Below are 20,000 nucleotides of genomic sequence, written 5' to 3' on the forward strand. Positions count from 1 at the left end.
GATTGCGTTATCCAGTGGATAGTGATTTATCCGGCGTATAGCGCTATCCATCGTTTTAACAACTGGGGCCAGGACGATAACTTTGCCGCCGAAAAGTTGGATTTGAACATCGGCCTTTCTGTTTCACTGGGTAACAGGCCTAATCGATTACTTGCAATTCGCTTGCGACAAAAGAAGTGCTCAATTTTGAAAATTCAAGTCCTTGCGTATGCAGTATAGCCGGACAAAATACAATCATCTTAATATAGTTTAATGGCATAGCTGGCACTAGTTAGTCCATGTAGGCAATATTTGCCATAGTTTCCACACTTTTCCGCATTATTTCCGCACTAACATTGTTTCCCGAGCGTCCCAGTCTAACCGTTCGAAAAAATACTTCTCGTCAGTGATTTTCTTAATTAATTAACCGGGATTAACTTCTATTCACATCTCCTTGTCGTTCGTTACAAGGATTGAAAGTATCCTATAAGAGAAGATAGCAGTGACGGCCACAAAAATGTTGTTCCAAAGCATGCTTTCAGCATTAATTATTGACCTTAAAATTACAGAAAGAAAAAAAAAAGTATCTACACAGCGATAAGATCGCCACGATATCGGGCCTAGTAACATTTTCTGAGACCGTTTTTGCTGCACTTTATGATAACGGACACAGTAGAGTGAATTAATTTTTAACTTCCCTTAGTTCTTGTCCACTGTTCTGGGATGGACGTTGTCGGTTAGTTTCTTCTTATGTTTCCCTGAAAGAAAACAGGGTAGGTGTCAGACAAGAAAGCATCTAACTTGTCCAAATTAACAATTTTTGTTGGTAGAGTTTTCGACTCAGAAGAGAAGAACAACGCTGCATAAGAGATAATCAAGGTAAGGGGCTAAAATTTACTGTTTAACTTATTATGAAGTTTCAGTCAAATTGCTTTTTCTGATCCAAAAAGCGTAGCTGACACTGACTTCATACATGAGGAGCTTAAGCCGACTCAGGAATTCTCGGCTGGACGTCTCCTGACGGTGTAGATATCCATCAACAAAGGCTAAAAACATTGCAGGGACACGCAACCATTTTTTGTTCTATAGGATTTATGGATTAACTCTCTCACCCGGGGAAAAATGATACAGGTCGCCATCGTCTCTCGCCGACCAGCACTACTTCGACGCTCCTCGCCGCTGGTGAGCGAGAAGACCTCTGGCATCCAGGGTAAAATGTTAGCCAATTTGTCGAAGGAAAGTTTTTCCAGCTCTTTCGAAGAAAGATTTGTCGCCTTCAAGCCGGTAATTTTTTGCGGGAAAATGGTGATCACGTTCCGAAATTTGGCGGGTCTAATCTGCAGATCGCAGGTTGCAGGTCACAGGTTGCAGTCATTGTTTTACCAATACAGAAAGTATCCTAAACATTCTTAAAAGCTAACCTTACTTCTAAGAATGTTTATGATACTTTCTGTATTGGTGAAACAATGACCTGCAACCTGTGACTTGCGACCTGTAGATTAGACTCGCCGTCCGAAATTCTGGCAAAAACGTGGACGAAGCTTACGGAATAACTTTGGTTGGCCTCTGTGGGGGGATTAATTAAGCAGTCTTCGTCTGAATGTCATGGATTTCTGTATTCATGTTTTCAAACGAGTTATGGAGGCAGTAAACAATGTTGACGTCGGGGAATTCGGTGCTGGAAGCCTTCCCGGTATACAGGCTCACGCTCAAACGTTGAGGTAAAATAATTGCTGTTAAGTTCAATTTCATGATATCAGGATATCATGATAGCAGCTAGAAAATTGATAAGTCTGTGATTAATATTGAATGTGCCTCCCTGTGACATGCTGGGAAATCAATTAGCCCGGAATGAAATTTTACACAGCTACAATTGGGCATTCTAAATTTCCCAGTTCCTCAGTTATCGAGTTCCATAAGTATACAACTCAAAAATGGTTTGCTTTAAAATCAGAAAAGAACCAATTCACCGTTGCTTTTGAGAAAAGTGTATGCCAGGCAAAACAAGTTGCATCTCGGTAGCCTGAAAGTTAACTGAGAAAACAATTTGCCTGTGTTTAAATGAACAAATACACCAATACATCACCAACGTTTTATGTTTAACTGGAGAATTATGTTCGAAGGTGTTATAGCTGATGCTGAGTTTTATTCCTCAGTTATCGAGTTCCATGAGTATAAAACTTAAAAATGGTTTGCTATAAAATCAGAAAAGAACCGATTCACCGTTGCTGTTGAGAAAAGTGTATGCCAGGCAAAACAAGTTATATCTCGGTAGCCTGAAAGTTAAGAAATAATTTGCCTGTGTTTAAATTAACAAATACACCAATACATCACTAACGTTTCATGCTTAACCGGAGAATTAGGGAAGCAGATGTTCCAAGGTGTAATAGCTGTTGAGTTTTATTGCTCAGTTATCGAGTTCCATAAGTATAAAACTTAAAAATGGATGGCTTTAAAATCAGAAAAGAACCAATTCACCGTTGCTGTTGAGAAAAGTCAGTGTATGCCAGGCAAAACAAATTGCATCTCCGTCGGTAGCCTGACAGTTAAGAAATAATTTGCCTGTGTTTAAATTAACAAATACACCAATACATCGATCACTTACCTTTCATGTTTAACCGGAAAATTAGGGAAGCAGATGTTCGAAGGTGTAATAGCTGTTGAGTTTTATTCCTCAGTTATCGAGTTCCATAAGTATAAAACTTAAAAATGGATTGCTTTAAAATCAGAAAAGAACCAATTCACCGTTGCTGTTGAGAAAAGTGTATGCCAGGCAAAACAAGTTGCATCTCGGTAGCCTGAAAGTTAACTGACAAAATAATTTGCCTGTGTTTAAATTAACAAATACACCAATACATCACTAACGTTTCATGCTTAACCGGAGATTTAGGGAAGCAGATGTTCGAAGGTGTAATAGCTGTTGAGTTTTTTTCCTCAGTTATCGAGTTCCATAAGTATAAAACTTAAAAATGGACTGCTTTAAAATCAGAAAAGAACCAATTCACCGTTGCTGTTGAGAAAAGTGTATGCCAGCAAAACAAGTTATATTTCGGTAGCCTGAAAGTTAAGAAATAATTTGCCTGTGTTTAAATTAACAAATACACCAATACATCACTAACGTTTCATGCTTAACCGGAGAATTAGGGAAGCAGATGTTCCAAGGTGTAATAGCTGTTGAGTTTTATTGCTCAGTTATCGAGTTCCATAAGTATAAAACTTAAAAATGGATGGCTTTAAAATCAGAAAAGAACCAATTCACCGTTGCTGTTGAGAAAAGTCAGTGTATGCCAGGCAAAACAAATTGCATCTCCGTCGGTAGCCTGACAGTTAAGAAATAATTTGCCTGTGTTTAAATTAACAAATACACCAATACATCGATCACTTACCTTTCATGTTTAACCGGAAAATTAGGGAAGCAGATGTTCGAAGGTGTAATAGCTGTTGAGTTTTATTCCTCAGTTATCGAATTCCATAAGTATAAAACTTAAAAATGGATTGCTTTAAAATCAGAAAAGAACCAATTCACCGTTGCTGTTGAGAAAAGTGTATGCCAGGCAAAACAAGTTGCATCTCGGTAGCCTGAAAGTTAACTGACAAAATAATTTGCCTGTGTTTAAATTAACAAATACACCAATACATCACCAACGTTTCATGCTTAACCGGAGAATTAGGGAAGCAGATGTTCGAAGGTGTAATAGTTGTTGAGTTTTATTTCTCAGTTATCGAGTTCCATAAGTATAAAACTTAAAAATGGATGGCTTTAAAATCAGAAAAGAACCAATTCACCTTTGCCGTTGAGAAAAGTGTATGCCTGGCAAAACAAGTCGCATCTCCGTCGGTAGCCTGACAGTTAAGAAATAATTTGCCTGTGTTTAAATTAACAAATACACCAATACATCGATCACTAACGTTTCATGTTTAACCGGAAAATTAGGGAAGCAGATGTTCGAAGGTGTAATAGCTGTTGAGTTTTTTTCCTCAGTTATCGAGTTCCATAAGTATAAAACTTAAAAATGGATTGCTTTAAAATCAGAAAAGAACCAATCCACCGTTGCTGTTGAGAAAAGTGTATGCCAACAAAACAAGTTATATCTCGGTAGCCTGAAAGTTAGGAAATAATTTGCCGGTGTTTAAATTAACAAATACACCAATACATCACTAACGTTTCATGCTTAACCGGAGAATTAGGGAAGCAGATGTTCGAAGGTGTAATAGCTGTTGAGTTTTATTTCTCAGTTATCGAGTTCCATAAGTATAAAACTTAAAAATGGATTGCTTTAAAATCAGAAAAGAACGAATTCACCGTTGCTGTTGAGAAATGTGTATGCCTGGCAAAACAAGTTGCATCTCGGTAGCCTGAAAGTTAACTGACAAAATAATTTGCCTGTGTTTAAATTGACAAATACACCAATACATCACTAACGTGTTAAGGTTTAACCGGAGAATTATGTTCGAAGGTGAAATAGCTGTTGAGTTTTATTCCTCAGTTATCGAGTTCCATGAGTATAAAACTTAAAACATGACGGTTTGCTTTAAAATCAGAAAAGAACCAATTCATTGTTGCTGTTGAGAAAAGTGTTTGCCAGGCAAAACAAGTTGCATCTCGGTAGCCTGAAAGTTAAGATATATATAATTTGCCTGTGTTTAAATTAATTTGAAATATCGAGAATAAAGAAATAATTTTCCATGTTTTAATTACATGATGCTGGCCGTTGTAAACCGTGTGTTAGAAAATATTTCAGATTGATTTACTGTGCCTCTGGACTATTTTGACACATCACTCAAAATTAATTTAAAGTAATTTGAGTTTTTTGTCGTCATTAAAACTTTATGATGAAGTCGGCCCAACAAATGTGTCGAGATTAACACCTCTCTCTCCGTTTGTCTCTTTCTCTGCCTTTTTGGTGTGAGTCTTGTTACAACTCCCACTGAGATTTTGGTATTTTTTTTTACCTAAACAGCGGGGACCCACATTCCTGACCCAAGTTAAGCTCCTCATAGTCTGAAGAATGCATTCTATCAAGTTTTGAACGCCTACAAAAGTCAGAATCCTGCCTTTTAAATTAATAAGTTTCCTAGCAGTGATTAAATATTTGTCATGATTCAAACAAGGCTAAAAGTTATCATATATGCGTTGATGACGAGAATGTCGTTTTTGAAAATGTCAGCGTTAAAAGCCCCGCTTCTTTAACTTTGAAGAATAACTGAACAATTTATCGACAGTGGAAATGGAGAAATACCGCATGAAGTCTTTTAACAGTCAAAACACCGTCATATTTTTTCTTCCATAAACAGATGTTTTGCCCCGTACCAGTTCCCATAATTTCTGTGCTTCAGTCTAAGCTTGAAATTAGATGCATTATAAAATTCAGAGTTGAAGATACCTTCCAGTTTATTACACAACGACGAACATAAACCTTTTTTTTTTTGTCTTGTCGCTTCCTATTCGCTCTTCTTTTTACATTTGTTTTAATCCCTTCTTTATTCCTCTCAATTAGTTCATAGTCCATGGGTGTGCTTGTTTTAAAAGGGACAAAACATTAAGATCTCCTATTTACACAATAACCACTGACAGACAAAAAAAGTTACCACATCACAATAAACTTGTCGCCCGAAACATTGATTTCATTGGACTTCCTCCCTAAGCAACACATTTTAAAAGTCAGTTTTATCTTTTTAACTGCGTAACGGGCCTAGCAAATAATTTTCCAAGTCCCTTACAAAATATGCCAAATTTCCACACGTCAAAGTCTTCGAATCCTAGCAGCATAGATGGACTTTGTCATCTGAACCTGGTTTCATGGCGGAGCTTGCATGAGTCCGCCATGTAGCTCAGTGCATGGTCGGGCATTCGAACTCAGATATTTTTCACACTTTTCCCGAATTTCTCCACACTCAGATTGTTTCCCGAGTATCCCCGTCTTACCATTTGAAAAAAAAATTCGCTTGATTCCATAATCGAGGTAGACATTTAACAGCTCCTTCATTACAAGGCATAAAAGGATCTATAAGAAGTGATTTTACAAGAACTCATTGTGATTACGTGTTTATAATATAAGGGCAAACTTTTCTTGTCACTGTCGAAGCACATCGAAAAACAAATGAATGAAGGGGGTAGTTTCTAAAGAGACTGTGGTGCTGCGTCGGTGGGGAAGTAGTATACAAAAATTTGGTTTTATCAACGGAGTTGATAATGTGAATGGGCCACCGTACAGAGATTCTAAAAGCTGACGTTTCGAGCGTTAGCACTTCGTCAGAGCTCGAAACGTCAGCTTTTAGAATCTCTGTACGGTAACCAATTTACATTATCAACTCCGTTGATAAAACCAAATTTTTGTATACTACTTCCCCACCGACGCAGCACCACAGTTTCTTTAGAAACTACCCCCTTCATTCATTTGCTTTTCGATGTGCTTTGACAGTGACAAGAAACGTTTGCCCTTATATTATAAATAAGTAATCACAATGAGTTCTTGTAAAATTAGGGGGAAATTTCACTAGCTTGTGTTTTGAGAAGTTTGTTTACAGCACCTAAAGGTAATTTAGTGTTGGAGCGGATCTTGTTTGAAATTCTTTTTTGGTTGCATTGCCATATTTTGCCGATTCTTGTTTCAAGCCAAGATGGCGTGTTTCACTGAAATAAATCAAAATGTGAATGATCTCGTTTTCAGAGATAATGTGGAATAAAGTACATCAGTAAAACTCTTTTTGTGACTTTAACGGACAAAGGTTTTTTCATGGTTTCTAATTTTAGCGTGATTCCTATTCGCTGAGTATTGACAGTTGACTCTGAACTGGCTTTTTTCCTTTTCCATTCACTCGCTGAGGGTGTGCTTGTTTTCTTTTAAAATTTGACGTGCGGTTCAACAAAACTTCGTTGCCTAACTGGTGAATTCCAAAGTGAATTTCCCTCGAAAAACCGATATCGCATTCATTGCGTTGTGATTCATGCGATATCGGTTTTTAGCGTAAAATTTACCATGGAATTCACTAGTTAGGCAATGAATTTTTCTACGCAAGAAAGCAAAGAAAGTGATTTAATTATTAAAGCGGCAACCGGAAACATCAAAACACGGACAATTCGAAACCCTTTTATTTTCACTAATAACCCTACAGGCAATAAGATTAAATAACCAGAGAGCTCTGCTTTTAGGCTTGGCTTAATCTATATATTATATTCATGAATTGTGGTTTAGCACCTTCTGAACTGGGATTGCATTCAGTCATACTCTTAATCCCCCACCGTCACACCAGCAAGTCATCTTTTGTTGTTACAACAGGTTTAACAGAATGGTAACAACAACATCTCAGAAGAAGATTAAATGGGAGCATGGATTTCTAATTTCATTGTGCTGTAAATTTGAAGTCAACAAACAGCAGGTTAAGCAACTTCCAGGAAAAGTAAACCAAGTTTGACAAAATAGCTTTACAAATATAATTTAGCTTTGGTGTGAATTGGATATATTAAAGTCGAAATGTGACCGGAAACTATCACAAAAAAAAAATCTTGCTATAAGGTACAATATTTTTGAAATATTAACTTCCAGAATGCTACTGCATGCTTATAAAATCATTTTCCCTTTGCACAATATCATTTATTGACTCAGGTTCTGAAGAAAACGGAGAACAAATCAATGGACGTTCACTCCGATAAAATGCCTCCTTACTCTTCCTCTTCCTCGTTGTCTTCTTCCTTTCTGATCATTTCTGTTATACTCTTCTTCCTCTTTGCTGCTCTCTTCCTGTTCGATGCTACTGTTTTCCTCCTCTTCCTCATCTTTTTCTTCTTCTTGTTCCATTCACCTATGCTTTGGGTGCAATGTTCGTCAGGGCAGAGGATACAGTACACCCTGTCCCTAACATTCGGCTCAAGATTGGTGAGCATCCTGCTCCTTGCCTCGTTAGTAAAGTAATTTGCTTGTAGGAGGTGAGCGATGACCCGAGCATCCCGTCTGAAGAGAAGCATTGCTACATCTAATGCAGGTTTCAGGGATTGTCAGGGAAGGGTGGGGGGGTGGGGGTGGGGAGAAGACATTGGGGAAGCTCTCTGGGTGGGGATTAGCAACGCAGATATGATAAACACGTCGCGTGTCTATGCTAAGACGTGAGCATGTTCAAAAAGCTCCGTGTGCCGGAATCAAACAAATATTTAACGCATCATAGAATAAAGGAGCATCTGAAAAGTAGAAAGGGTGAAAAAATAAGGGTAACAGTGAGACATTGCTTGCAGCAGACCGCAGTGAGTGAACATGATCATGATGACAACAGGAGTGAAAGCAGTAAAGCAAATGAAAGTGACCATGATAGCGTAAATGATGAGTGTGATAGTGATGCTAGTGACTCTGAGGGAGAAGACGAATCAGAAGGAAGACGTAGATGAGCGACCAGTTGCAACACGTTCAGGACGAGCAATAAATAGGCGAGCTGAAATTGACTTTTTTTAAATTTCTTTTAAGTTGAAATTAGATTGCCAAAAAAACAGCTTTATGTACATTTTGCAAACATTCCCTCTAGGGCAAGTACTTTTCAAGAATGCCTTATAATCATAACGAAATTGTAATGATGCGACGTCAGATGCAACAGTTAAAATGAAGTCAATATAGGAATATTATAATTCCACTGTATTATTTGATAGACTGGTTTTCAATTGAGTGTCGAAAGTAATTAGTAAATTGCTTTGGTTTATGATTACTTCACTCAGTGATTGGTTCAAAGTTCTCGCGCCATTTTTTCAACCAATCAGAAGTGAAACCAAAACCAATTGTGGCTCGCGTGTGCACATTTTCCCGCGCTTTGTGTCGGCTACGTGTAATTACTTCGAGTTTTGTTTGGTTTACTGGATTGTCTCCGACCTTTTTGATTGGCCAAAGTAGTTACTTTGGTTTTGGTTTTACGACACTCAATTGAAAACTGCGCTATGTTAAACAATGTCTAATATACAAAGTGTAACACTTTGCCTGATGAGGGAGGAGGGGAGGGGGGTGGGCATGTGCAAGAAAAATAGGGTGGCTGAGGGAGGAGGAGACAATTTCCAAATGACTCTTCCCCAAATCCCACCAGCCCAATCCCCCTCATCCCATTAAAAAAAAAAACAAAAAATGAACCGTCCCTTACTTTGGAGAGTTTCATCTCCACCTGCCGATCATCTCCAGGAAATTAAATAAGGGTATGGGATTTTATAGTCGGACACGCCTTACCGTGGCCACCTAACAAAGGTTTTTTACAAAATTGTTTGCCAATCAGGTTGTGTGAATTTGATTGACAGTCACGCCTCCTTGCAAAGTTCACACAGTTGTAAGTTGAACGCTGCATGGGTTGTTGGGTTGACGTATTTACACGTAGTTGTCAAGTGTGAAAGTTTGTCGGGTGGTCACGGGAAAAGCGTTGCACTGTAAAGACAAAATATATTGCGTTTTTAGATGGCTTTCCTGTTTCTATGGTGATCTACTTCGTCTCTTTAAATGAGTACTTCTTGTTAGCAATAATTGGCGTTTTCTATAGTACCAAAACGTTGCCGTTACGTGCATAAGTAGTATTGTGTAGTCAATCCCTGGAATAAGAAATAGTCTTGCAATTGTTGAAACTGATTTAAAGTAAGTTGGATCTAATTTAATACCTATTTCTTTACCATTTTTTACCAGTTTCCTGTGGTCTTCTGACTCGCTCGCTACTATAAAAATGACCAAGATCCTGCACTTTTACAACACAGCAGTGATGTATCTGGTGTGTAGTGTGTGTCGCGCAGACGCACAGCAGTGCCAAAGTGTACACTCCACATATGGTATGATGTTAAGAGGCCATGTGTTTCAGAAAAGCACTGCTGCCAATATGCTGACCTGCGGACAGTTATGTAACGCCGACATCCGATGTCAAAGCATCAATTACGTCATGAGTCTACATTTGTGCGAGTTAAACAATCGCACAAAGGAGGCGAGACCAAATGATTATGTTCAACACTCAGATCGGATATACGTGACAAGAGCTAGTGAAAGAGGTATCGTTACCTTGGTTCTTAAATAGTTGTCGTAAAATGAGCCAAGTGGGGCTGCCAATTCGGCCAATCATGCCCTCTGTAAGAGAGGATGTCAAAATGTTGTATTTTCGAAACGAAAGACGTCGTGATTTCAAGATCATCTTTAGCCATCATCTTTAGATAAAAATTCAAAACAGCTTACAATTTTGATTTTACAATTTGATGGCGTCACTTCGAAAACCATCGATATTCCGCACTCTTTGCGAATGCTCCGTGGGTTCTTTATCGCTCCACTTAAAGAGGTAATGAACGAAGGCTGTAAAACGGAGAATTATATCATACGAAGGCAGCATGGTGCGGTCTAAAGAGCACTGGGTCTTGATGATGCCATTCTTAATCTTTGACTATACCAGGATTGATCAGTATATAAATTCGCCTCTCAGTTTCAATATACTGTCAGGTAGACAAGTATTTAGAATAAAGATTATCGTCATCTTAATTTGAAGACATAATCCTAATATAACACCAAATTCTCATGACCAGCCAACGAAGAAATCTATTTGGAAGTAGTTAGGGAAGCGAACTTTTAGATCACGGGAGTCTAAGGGTATTTCGCTCTGGCCACTCGCTAGATTTGTGGTCGAAGTTCCTTCGCTTTGTGAACAGTCAACCGGATGCTCCCTCCATTTTTCAGCAATTTTCCAGGCCTTAAAGAGAACGCTGACTCTACCAATTACTTTTATCGTAACGTTGAAAATAGCTAGCAAGTACTGAAAGGGACCCATCGTGCTACATATTTCATTATGACGTGTGGGTAAATACGTATATTTCTAGTTTTTCTTACAGGTTGTTAAAGTCGAGTACCTGAACTAGATTGATGATATCAAACTGAACTTCCACGATAAAAGGCAATTACACATTGTATATAATTAATTTGATGAAAGAGTTCCCACTGCAGCCCCAACTTATTTCAGGTTGCAACTTGCAACTTGCAACTTACTTGAATTTGAACCATTGTTTGCAACTTTACAGTTCCCCTGGGCTCCATCCAAGAGATACCTGCCGAATATTGCTCCGAGATCAAAGCGAGTGAAGGAGACAGCGTGGTCAGTGGCAGGTACTGGCTTGATTCAGTTAAACCAGGCCAAGTTGTGTTGGTTCCTTGTGACATGCTGACTGGAGGTGGGTTGCTTGAGACACCTAAGGGGCGCCTTGCACAAAGGCACTTTTTATTTCTATGCCGTTTTCAGGATATTTTAACGTAATGCAAGGAGCAGTGACACCAATGTGGCCAGAGTTCGATTCCCGGTCCTGGCGTCATATGTGGGTTGAGTTTGTTTTTGGTTCGCTCCCTGCTCTGAGATGTTTTCTCCAGAAAAACAAACACTGCCTAATTACAGTTCGATCCGGAATGCACGGTGAACATGTTGAACGAGCCCCTGAGCTCCCTTAAGGTGTTCCTTGGGTAAACAAATTACAACAACAATTACAAAAACAACAATTATTATTTCATTTAACTATCAATCATATAGGACCAAACACAAGTGTTCTACTATTTGGAAAGACTACAAACAATGACATCAAATTATAGAAAATTAACATGATAACATGTCGGTGGTTTTGATACGAAGAAAAGAAAGATTGGAGTTCCCGGAAAAGAGCTTCCTAGAGCAGAGTAGAAACGCCGAGTCTTACCATGGAGTGGAACGAACTCGAGCAGGGAGGCGAGTGTGCTCTCACGACTGAACTAAAAAATGCCTTTCTTAGTATTTTGAGAAAATGAAAACAAAATCAATCAACAAAAGATGAACATGAATTGTTGAAATGTCGAGGGAAAGAAAAATGCTGGGTAGAAAAACCTTGTGATGGTGATGAGCATGATGACGACCTCGACGACGACGATAAAGATGGCGATGACAATGACGATGACGATGATGATAATAAGGGTGATGAAAAGGTATTTCTCCTTCCTCCTTTTTGTTTTCATAAATGATCTCTTTCATTTCGAGGAAACAGATACAATACCCATGGGTAGGAAGGCGGGACGTACGCTTAACTTTCTAATTCACACAACTTCTTGAATCGTATCTACATTCTTTGTTTTCGGAATCTTTTTCAGACGCAGACGAATGCAACGCTTCAGTCCCAGTCTGTGATGCTAATGCCATCTGCCAAAATACATTGGCATCATTTCATTGCACCTGTAAAACTGGTTTTACTGGAAATGGTTTGAGCTGCCAAGGTAAAGGTGGTTTGTTGTAGTGCGTGATTGCTTCAGTTTTGCCTTTGCTTGGATCATCAATTTTAAGAAATTAATCTGACCAAACACAAAAAACGCGTACAGTTTGATAAACTAATCATAATAGCCAATTCTTTGTTTACAATTCGGGTCTCATAAACATATGCCTACTGGCTTCTTAATGACCAGCAAGGAAATACAATCTCGTTCCCAGAGTCTGTGATCTTGTGGCAGCTGCAGGTGGCGAGAGATGGCGAGAGATACAGAGCTCCGATTCTGGCTGTTCTTTTTGTCTCATTGAGCATTCATAAAAAGAAACGGAAGTGAACAGAGATGGAAGGGGGAGGGGGGGGGGGGGGGGGGGGTAAGGGGGGCTTAGTCTCCAAGCAACTCACCCCGCAGCTGTTTACAAGTAAAAATGTTACGAATCATTTGTAACTGATATTATATGCTTTGCTTGTCACTAGTTTAAAAAAGAGAAGAAAAAAACTGTAGTGCAACTTTTTTTATGCCAATCACTAAGCGTCAAGATTGCGCAAGCGCGTGATAATATTTCTTTATTCAACTGAAATCCCTCTGCCATTGGTGATTAGTTCATTTGGCTGTCTCTTCGTCTCCCGTAATTGCTTTGGTTTCTCGAGACTTGACTTAAAATGACCCCAGTATCGAAATAAATTATAAGAATTCGAATTAATGATCTAGATCTGATCTAGATTCGGATTGCCGTAATGTATTTTTAGGATTTGTGATCCTATATTTGGCTGAAAGCGCACCTAATTTCAAATGTTCTGCATCGCTAACTATTTTAGGTCAAGAGCACACATACATTGCAGCTTTAATTTCTCGCTGTAAAACTTAACATAACCAGCAATCATTTGCTCCACGACCAGTTTGTGCTGTCATCTTGCGTTCAGACACTTACTTTCTCACATTCGTGGCCATTGGATGAATGAATATCGATGTCTTTGTGTGGAAGCCACTACTTAAAAACAAAACCTCCTGAAGGAAAAAGCAAACTGTATGTATTACGTGCGTCGAACTTATGAAGAAAGCTCACAGGGTCGAACGCATAGCATTTCATTCTGTGTCTGAAATATTTGGAACTGTTCTGCTTGTTGTTCAGTCACATTTTTCTAATTTCATATCTCTTCTTATTCCCATAAGACTTCGACGAGTGTACCAGTGGTGCTCACAACTGTGTTAATGGAAAAGCTCTCTGCTTAAATACTCTCGGGTCCTATAAGTGCACTTGCAAGATGGGTTACCGAGGAGACGGTCAGACCTACTGCATTCCAGACGGCAAGTATTCCAACTTAACAATTAATGTCATTGTATCAGCTAATTTGAAAAAGGTGAACAAAGGAACCGATCAATAATCAAATTGAGGGTAGAAGAATTGGTATCCCACATCTCTTTTTTCTTTTATGTCCGTCATTAGGGTCTCATATCCCTTTCTGATTCTGTATTCCTTATTCGAAACCAATAAGAATAAAAATAGTTATGATAATGATAATGATATATTAATAAAAGATATTCATTAAAACTACGTACAATTTCCTTGCGACACGCGGAGAACTCAATGGTGTGACAGGAGTCTAATCCATGAGCAGTTAGCAGAACTGCACGTTTTCCAGATGTAAACAGAGTCTGCTAAAATTGCCGCTGGAGCTACAGTAGTCTTCCTCCTTGTGACGTGGGTCCGGATGGCCCAGGAATAGAAACATAACGCTAACGAAACAAAAAAAAAAACCATAGACCCATAACATGCTTGAACAATCTTTACAAATGGTATACTGCGTGCCTACTGAAACCCACTAATGAACATCTTAACAAATGTGGGCGCATGCAAGGAGACCAGTGAGGCGCTAAAGAGGGATGCGCGGGCACTGTTGACAACTTATTAATTGATCAGATGGTGTGCCAAGACAGCAAGCGTGGAAAGAGGAATGTAAGCATGGCATGGGTATATGTAAGAAAAGCTTACGACAGTGTATATCACCGATGGCTGATAGAAAAGTTCTCACTACACAAATTCCCACTCTGGCTTTGCTAGACGATCCAAAAAAATACTGGGATCTTCGCAAGAACCGAGCAAGGCTATGAAACATCAGAAGTGATTATGTTCAAAAGAGGTCTTCCCCAGAGAGACGCACTCTGCGCAATACTGTTCACTCTCTGTATTAACTCGATATCATGTATGCTGAGTGCGACGGAAGGCTACAGAATCTCTACGCCAATTGGGCAGAAGATCACACACTTGCTTTACATTGATGATCTCACGTTTTATGCTGCATCGGAAGAGAAAATGAGAAGAGTGGCAAAGAAAGTAAAGTCTTGCATGAAGGATGTTGGATTGCATTGGAACGAAAGTCGAGTGGTACATGTGAAGAAGGGTAACGTAAAATGGGACACAGAAAGTATGTGCGTAGGAGACAAGAAATCTGTAGATAGCCTCAAGCAGGGATCACATTACAATTTCCTTAGAATCATGGAGAACATCAAGCAGGATGATACCTTAGTGTTAGAGATTGTTGGTAAGGCATATATACAAAGATTATCATTGATTTGGTCTAGCCCACTGCTGTATTCTGTGCTTAACGATAACTCACAACCGCATTTAAGACTCATTTAAGCTCAAGACCTTCCTAATAACATTCTCCCGCTCTCCTAATATCCCGTATGTCCATCACGTGACCTACACTACATCCCTCCTTTTCTTTACAGAATATAAAGCATGTTCCTTAGTGGTCAAACACAATCCAAACGCTGAGTTCGAATCAATCAGTCGCAGTCAGTCTCAACCCAAAAAAAACATTGTCCTTGAGGTTCAAGACATATTATACTAGTTTTTTTTTTTTCTTTGCAACAACAACGTTGTTCAATCTTAAAGAGCAGATAATAATCACTGCTCACTGTTGATCCCATTCCCCGTAGCGATCCGGAGGGTGTCTGTCTCGTTGCAGTCTTCTTTCCATGTCATGATGATCCACCGGTGGCTCTTCTTCATGATCACTACTTTTATCAGGTTGCTCTTCTCTTGTGTTAAATTTCTTGACTTCTGTCACGTTCCTATGGTATTGACCTTTCTGACTCTTTTGCGGGGACTGAATCACCACACTATTACCCTTTCTCTGTACGATTTCATAAGGCTCAGGCTAAAAATTGGTTGACAGCTTGTTCGACTTTTTCTGCTTTAGAAACACCTGGTCTCCCACTTGGAGATCGCAAGGTTGAGCGCCTCTACTTGTGTCTGCATAAATCTTCGCCTTAGTCTTCTTTTCCCAGTCACAGTCTCGTAGTTCCTCATCATTTATTGCTCTCTCGCATAACTCTGGCAGCTTTGTGCGTATTCTTCGGCCAAACAATGACTCTGCCGGGCAGACTCCGGTAACACTGTGTTGCGAGGTAGTGAACGAGCTTTATCCTCCAATCTTTACCTTCCGCTTGTGCGATCCTCATGCTCTTGAGCAAACTCCGGTTTTGTCGCTCTACCTCGCCATTGGCTTAGGCCCATAATGGAGTAACCTTACGGTGTAGAATGCCATTATCCACAAGGTACTTCTCAAATTCTTCGGATCGGAACTGCGGTCCGTTATCACTCGTTATGCTCACAGGTAGACCATGGACAGCAAATATTCTCTCAAGACGCAAGATGATCTGGGACGCGACGATTGATGTCAAGATTTCTACTTCATAGTATCTGGTGTAATAGTCAACAACGACCAACAGGTACTCCCCATGTGGCATCGGTCCCAAAAGGTCTAAAGACAAGTCCTGCCATTTGCCTTGCGGTGGTTCAGTGGGCATCAAAGGTTCTGGTGACGTAGGTTGTCCGACTAATTGACATCCATGGCAGGACCGCACATAGCGTTCTGCATCTTTGTCTATCTCAGGCCACCAAACTTTTGTTCGCAGCCTTAATTTCGTGGCAACTATCCCCACGTGACCCTCGTGTGCAATAGACAGTATCCGCTGTCTTAAACTACGGGGGATAACGATGCGGGTTCCCGCAGAACTACTTTGCCCTTGGTACACAGTTCTCCTCTTACTGGAAAATACTGAACTGTTTCTTTGTTGTTCCAGTCACCAACATGGATGCACTGTCTGACATCGGAGAGCTCCTTATCGTGATGTGAATGCTCTTCCACCTCCCGTGTCGTCATGGCTTTTGGAGTCGCTGTCTGGGCTACGAATCGCACATACTCCTCCGCAACGTTCTCTATCCTCCCCCCTTGCTGGTGGTCCCGACAAGTCAATCTGGATAAGGCATCTGCTATGTTTTCACTGCCTGGCTTGCATTTGACTGTGTAATCAAATTCTTGCATGCGCAATACCCAACGTTCAATGCGCGCTGGGGGATTTGACTTCTTGGAATACAGAACTTCCAACGGCTTGTGATCTGTTATAAGGAGAAACTTGGTTCCATATAGGTAAGTATGAAAGCGCTCGCATGCCCATACGATGGCTAGCGCCTCTCACTCGGTTTGGCTGTATCTGCGTTCAACGTCAGTAAGACTGCGACTAGCATACATAATCACTCTGAATTCACCTCCTTGTTTCTGGGCAAGCACAGCACCCAACCCCACTGGGCTTGCATCAGTAATAACATGTGTCACAGCTTCTTTGTTATAGTATCCTAGAACTTCTGCTCGGGATAACTCTTCTTTCAACTTCTGAAAGGCTGCAGCTTGGGAGGGTCCCCATTTAAACTCAGCACCCTTTTTCATCAACCTTCGAAGCGGTTCTGAGAGAGTTGCGAGATCTGGAATAAATCTTCCACTGTAATTCACCAGACCGAGGAATGACCTGACTTCAGAAACAGATTCGGGTTCTCTTGCATCTACCACCGCTTTCACCTTGTCTGCCGCCACTCCTACCCCACGGCTGGAAAGCACATGGCCCATGAATGTCAATTCATTCATGGAAAATTGGCACTTCTCCAAGTTAAGGGTAAGGCCCCGTTCACGTAAGCGCATCATCACCTTTCGCAGTCCCTCGTCATGTTGTTCCTGAGTCGCACCGTGCACTATGATGTCATCCGAGATGTTATGTACTCCCTCAATGTCTTGCAACGTCTTCTGGATGACCTGTTGATATCTTTTCTGGGGCTGATGATATTCCAAACATTAGTCTCTTATACCTATACAGGCCTCTGTGTGTAATGAATGTTGTAATTTCACGAGACTCTTCTGACAATGCAATTTGGTGGTACCCCCACCTTAAGTCCAACTTGCTGAACACTTTACTGCGGTTCATGTCTTGAAGCACTTCGTCGATGGTAGGGATAGGGTACCTTTCACGCTCAACTGCACAGTTCGCTTGCCTCATATCCACGCAAAGTCTCACCTCCCCGTTGGGTTTTGGAACAACCACGACAGGACTGACCCATGAAGACGGGCTGTTAACTTTCTCAATGATATCCATGCTTTCCAGCTGATCCAATTTCTTCTCAATCTTGTCTCTTAGACTGAATGGTGGCCTGCGCAGGGGCTGTACCACAGGAGTGGCATCATCTTTAACGTGCAACTTTAACTGGTACCCTTTTAGCTTCCCCACACCTTGAAAACATTCTTTAAATTCTTCCACAATGTCGCTGCTTATCATGTTTATGGGAGTTCCTATTCGGAGAACCCCGAGCTCAGTTGCTGTCTTTCGGGCCAACAAAGGCTGTCCTTTCCCTTCAATCACTACAAATTCAGCTTCACAGGCACTTTTGCACAGGACTACTGTTGTCTCAAAACAACCGATAACTTTCAGAGGCTCACAACACCCATAAGCATACAATTTCCGATCGCATTTCTGGGATTTACATTTGATTTTCTGGGATTTCAGCTCTTCCCATGTCCTTTTATCAATTACGTTAGTGCTCGCACCAGAATCGATAAGCACTTCCACGGATACACCTCCAAGTTGAACAGTTACCATCCCACCTATGTTTCCACTGTCTACAGTGAATTCATACTCATCGTTGTCACTGTTAGCTCCGGACGTGCTTTCGCAAATTGAGTTCACACCAAACTTCCCCTTTTTTCGCACACCCTGGGATGAGAAGTTTTCCTGGCTTGATACATTTTTGGTTTGACAAACTGCGGCAAAGTGCCCTATTTTATGGCACTTCTGACACTCCGCGTTTCTCGCTGGGCAACATCTATCACGACTGAAATGACCTTCTCTGTCACACCGGTAACACCTGCCTTTCCCTCCACGACTCCTGTATTGGTCAGCGGTTTCCTTATGATAGACGCGATTTACTTGTTGTTCCTCGCCACACATCGCTTTCAACTGAATATCTACGGCCTCAAATGAACGAGCAATTTCTTGGAGTTTCGCTAGTGTTAAATCGGTTCCCTTTATCAACAGTTTTCGCCGTAATTCTGACGATCGGCACTTATCAATGACTTGATCACGAATCGGCTCATCAGCATTTTCCCAATTGCAGTTTTCTGCTTGCTTTCGTAATCGAGTAATAAACTGATCCACCGTTTCTCCTTCTTCTTGTTTGAGGCTTCGGAAAATGTGCCTTTCGTAGGGCTCATTTAATTGCGTGCTGAAATGGGCGTCAAGAGTTCGCAGTGCTATCTGACATTCGTCAGGGCGATCATTTTCTCCCTCTGCCGCTCCTGGATCTTGCAAGGTTTCGAACAATTCCTGTACTTCGATTCCGGCACAATGTAAAAGCAAACCTTTTTTTCGGTTACTGTTTGTAATTCCTTTTGCGAGGATATAATACTCGAACGCTTTTTTCCATTTTTTCCAACGAGACGCTACCGATGTAATAGCACCTTTGCAATCGAAGGGCAAAAGTCCTCCAAACTCGTAACTTGGTGTCGCCATTCCGTTCTTACACTAAGGACAATCCCGTCCTCGTCGCCAATGTTGTATTCTGTGCTTAACGATAACTCACAACCGCATTTAAGACTCATTTAAGCTCAAGACCTTCCTAATAACATTCTCCCGCTCTCCTAATATCCCGTATGTCCATCACGTGACCTACACTACACTCACTATCTGATTACAACAAGATGGTTGCAACAAACCAGTTTGCAATGCCCGTGCTTACCTACTTAATGACAACCCAGTGTTGGCCGATTATGGCATTACAATAGCTAGACAGTGAATTAAGAAAGGTGATTTCGGAGAATGGAAGTAAGAACCCCCTAGGATCAACAGCTATGATGTAACTACCAAAGAAGCTAGGAGGACGGGGACTCAAGAGTATAAAGCGAGAGTACAAGCAGGAGAAGATTAAGGCTGCCGTGAGATTATACATCAACGAAGATCACGCCATGGAAGTAATGCGAAGATTCGAGGAAAAAGGTGAAAAGACAGGACGACGGTCGCTGGTAAAAGATTATTAAAGATGCCAAGAAGTATGCACTGGAGCTAAGGTGAAGTTTACACCTTGTGTACCCGCAACCAGTCATCACAGATATAGCGACGAACACAGATGTTCCAATTAAGCTTAGAAGAGGTGAGAGGAAAACAACGGCAGGGAAGGCTGCTGACCCAGAGATAGGACGACGAAGAGATTGATGAAGAGTGCTTTGCTTGGATGACTGATTGGAAAGCAGCGCCCACACGTATCATTGCTGGGGTGAATGAGCTGTATCACCAAATGTTACCAACGAAGACCCACCATAAGAGCAAAACAAGGCATGAGACGGGACAGAACGTCCTGTGTCGGATGTGTAGCAAAGTTCCAGAAACCCAAGCACACGTACTTACAGGGTGCAGTAAACTGGCCCAATGAAAGTACCTTGTACGTCATGATGCAGCACTTAAAATTACATTTTACGAGATGCTGAAAGA

The 20,000-nt window shown here is 40.7% G+C and overlaps 1 protein-coding gene across 4 annotated transcripts in view; it reads left to right on the forward strand.

The window, feature by feature from the left end:
* The window catches only part of LOC138032903 (uromodulin-like), a 36,871-nt gene that overhangs the window by 9,101 nt on the left and 7,770 nt on the right, over positions 1–20,000 (forward strand). For 2 of the 4 annotated variants that reach the window (XM_068880615.1, XM_068880616.1), the window contains 6 exons: positions 810–858; positions 8,210–8,398; positions 9,621–9,973; positions 10,985–11,134; positions 12,072–12,194; positions 13,356–13,490. In XM_068880615.1, coding sequence (XP_068736716.1) covers positions 8,292–8,398; positions 9,621–9,973; positions 10,985–11,134; positions 12,072–12,194; positions 13,356–13,490 — 868 coding nt within the window. In that variant the 5' untranslated portion in view covers positions 810–858; positions 8,210–8,291. Of the gene's footprint in view, positions 1–809; positions 859–1,641; positions 1,701–8,209; positions 8,399–9,620; positions 9,974–10,984; positions 11,135–12,071; positions 12,195–13,355; positions 13,491–20,000 lie in introns of those variants that run through there. The other 2 variants (XM_068880617.1, XM_068880618.1) reach the window with 2 other exon arrangements.

Source organism: Montipora capricornis, chromosome 14 (genome assembly GCF_036669925.1).
Source record: "Montipora capricornis isolate CH-2021 chromosome 14, ASM3666992v2, whole genome shotgun sequence".
NCBI lineage: Eukaryota > Metazoa > Cnidaria > Anthozoa > Scleractinia > Acroporidae > Montipora > Montipora capricornis.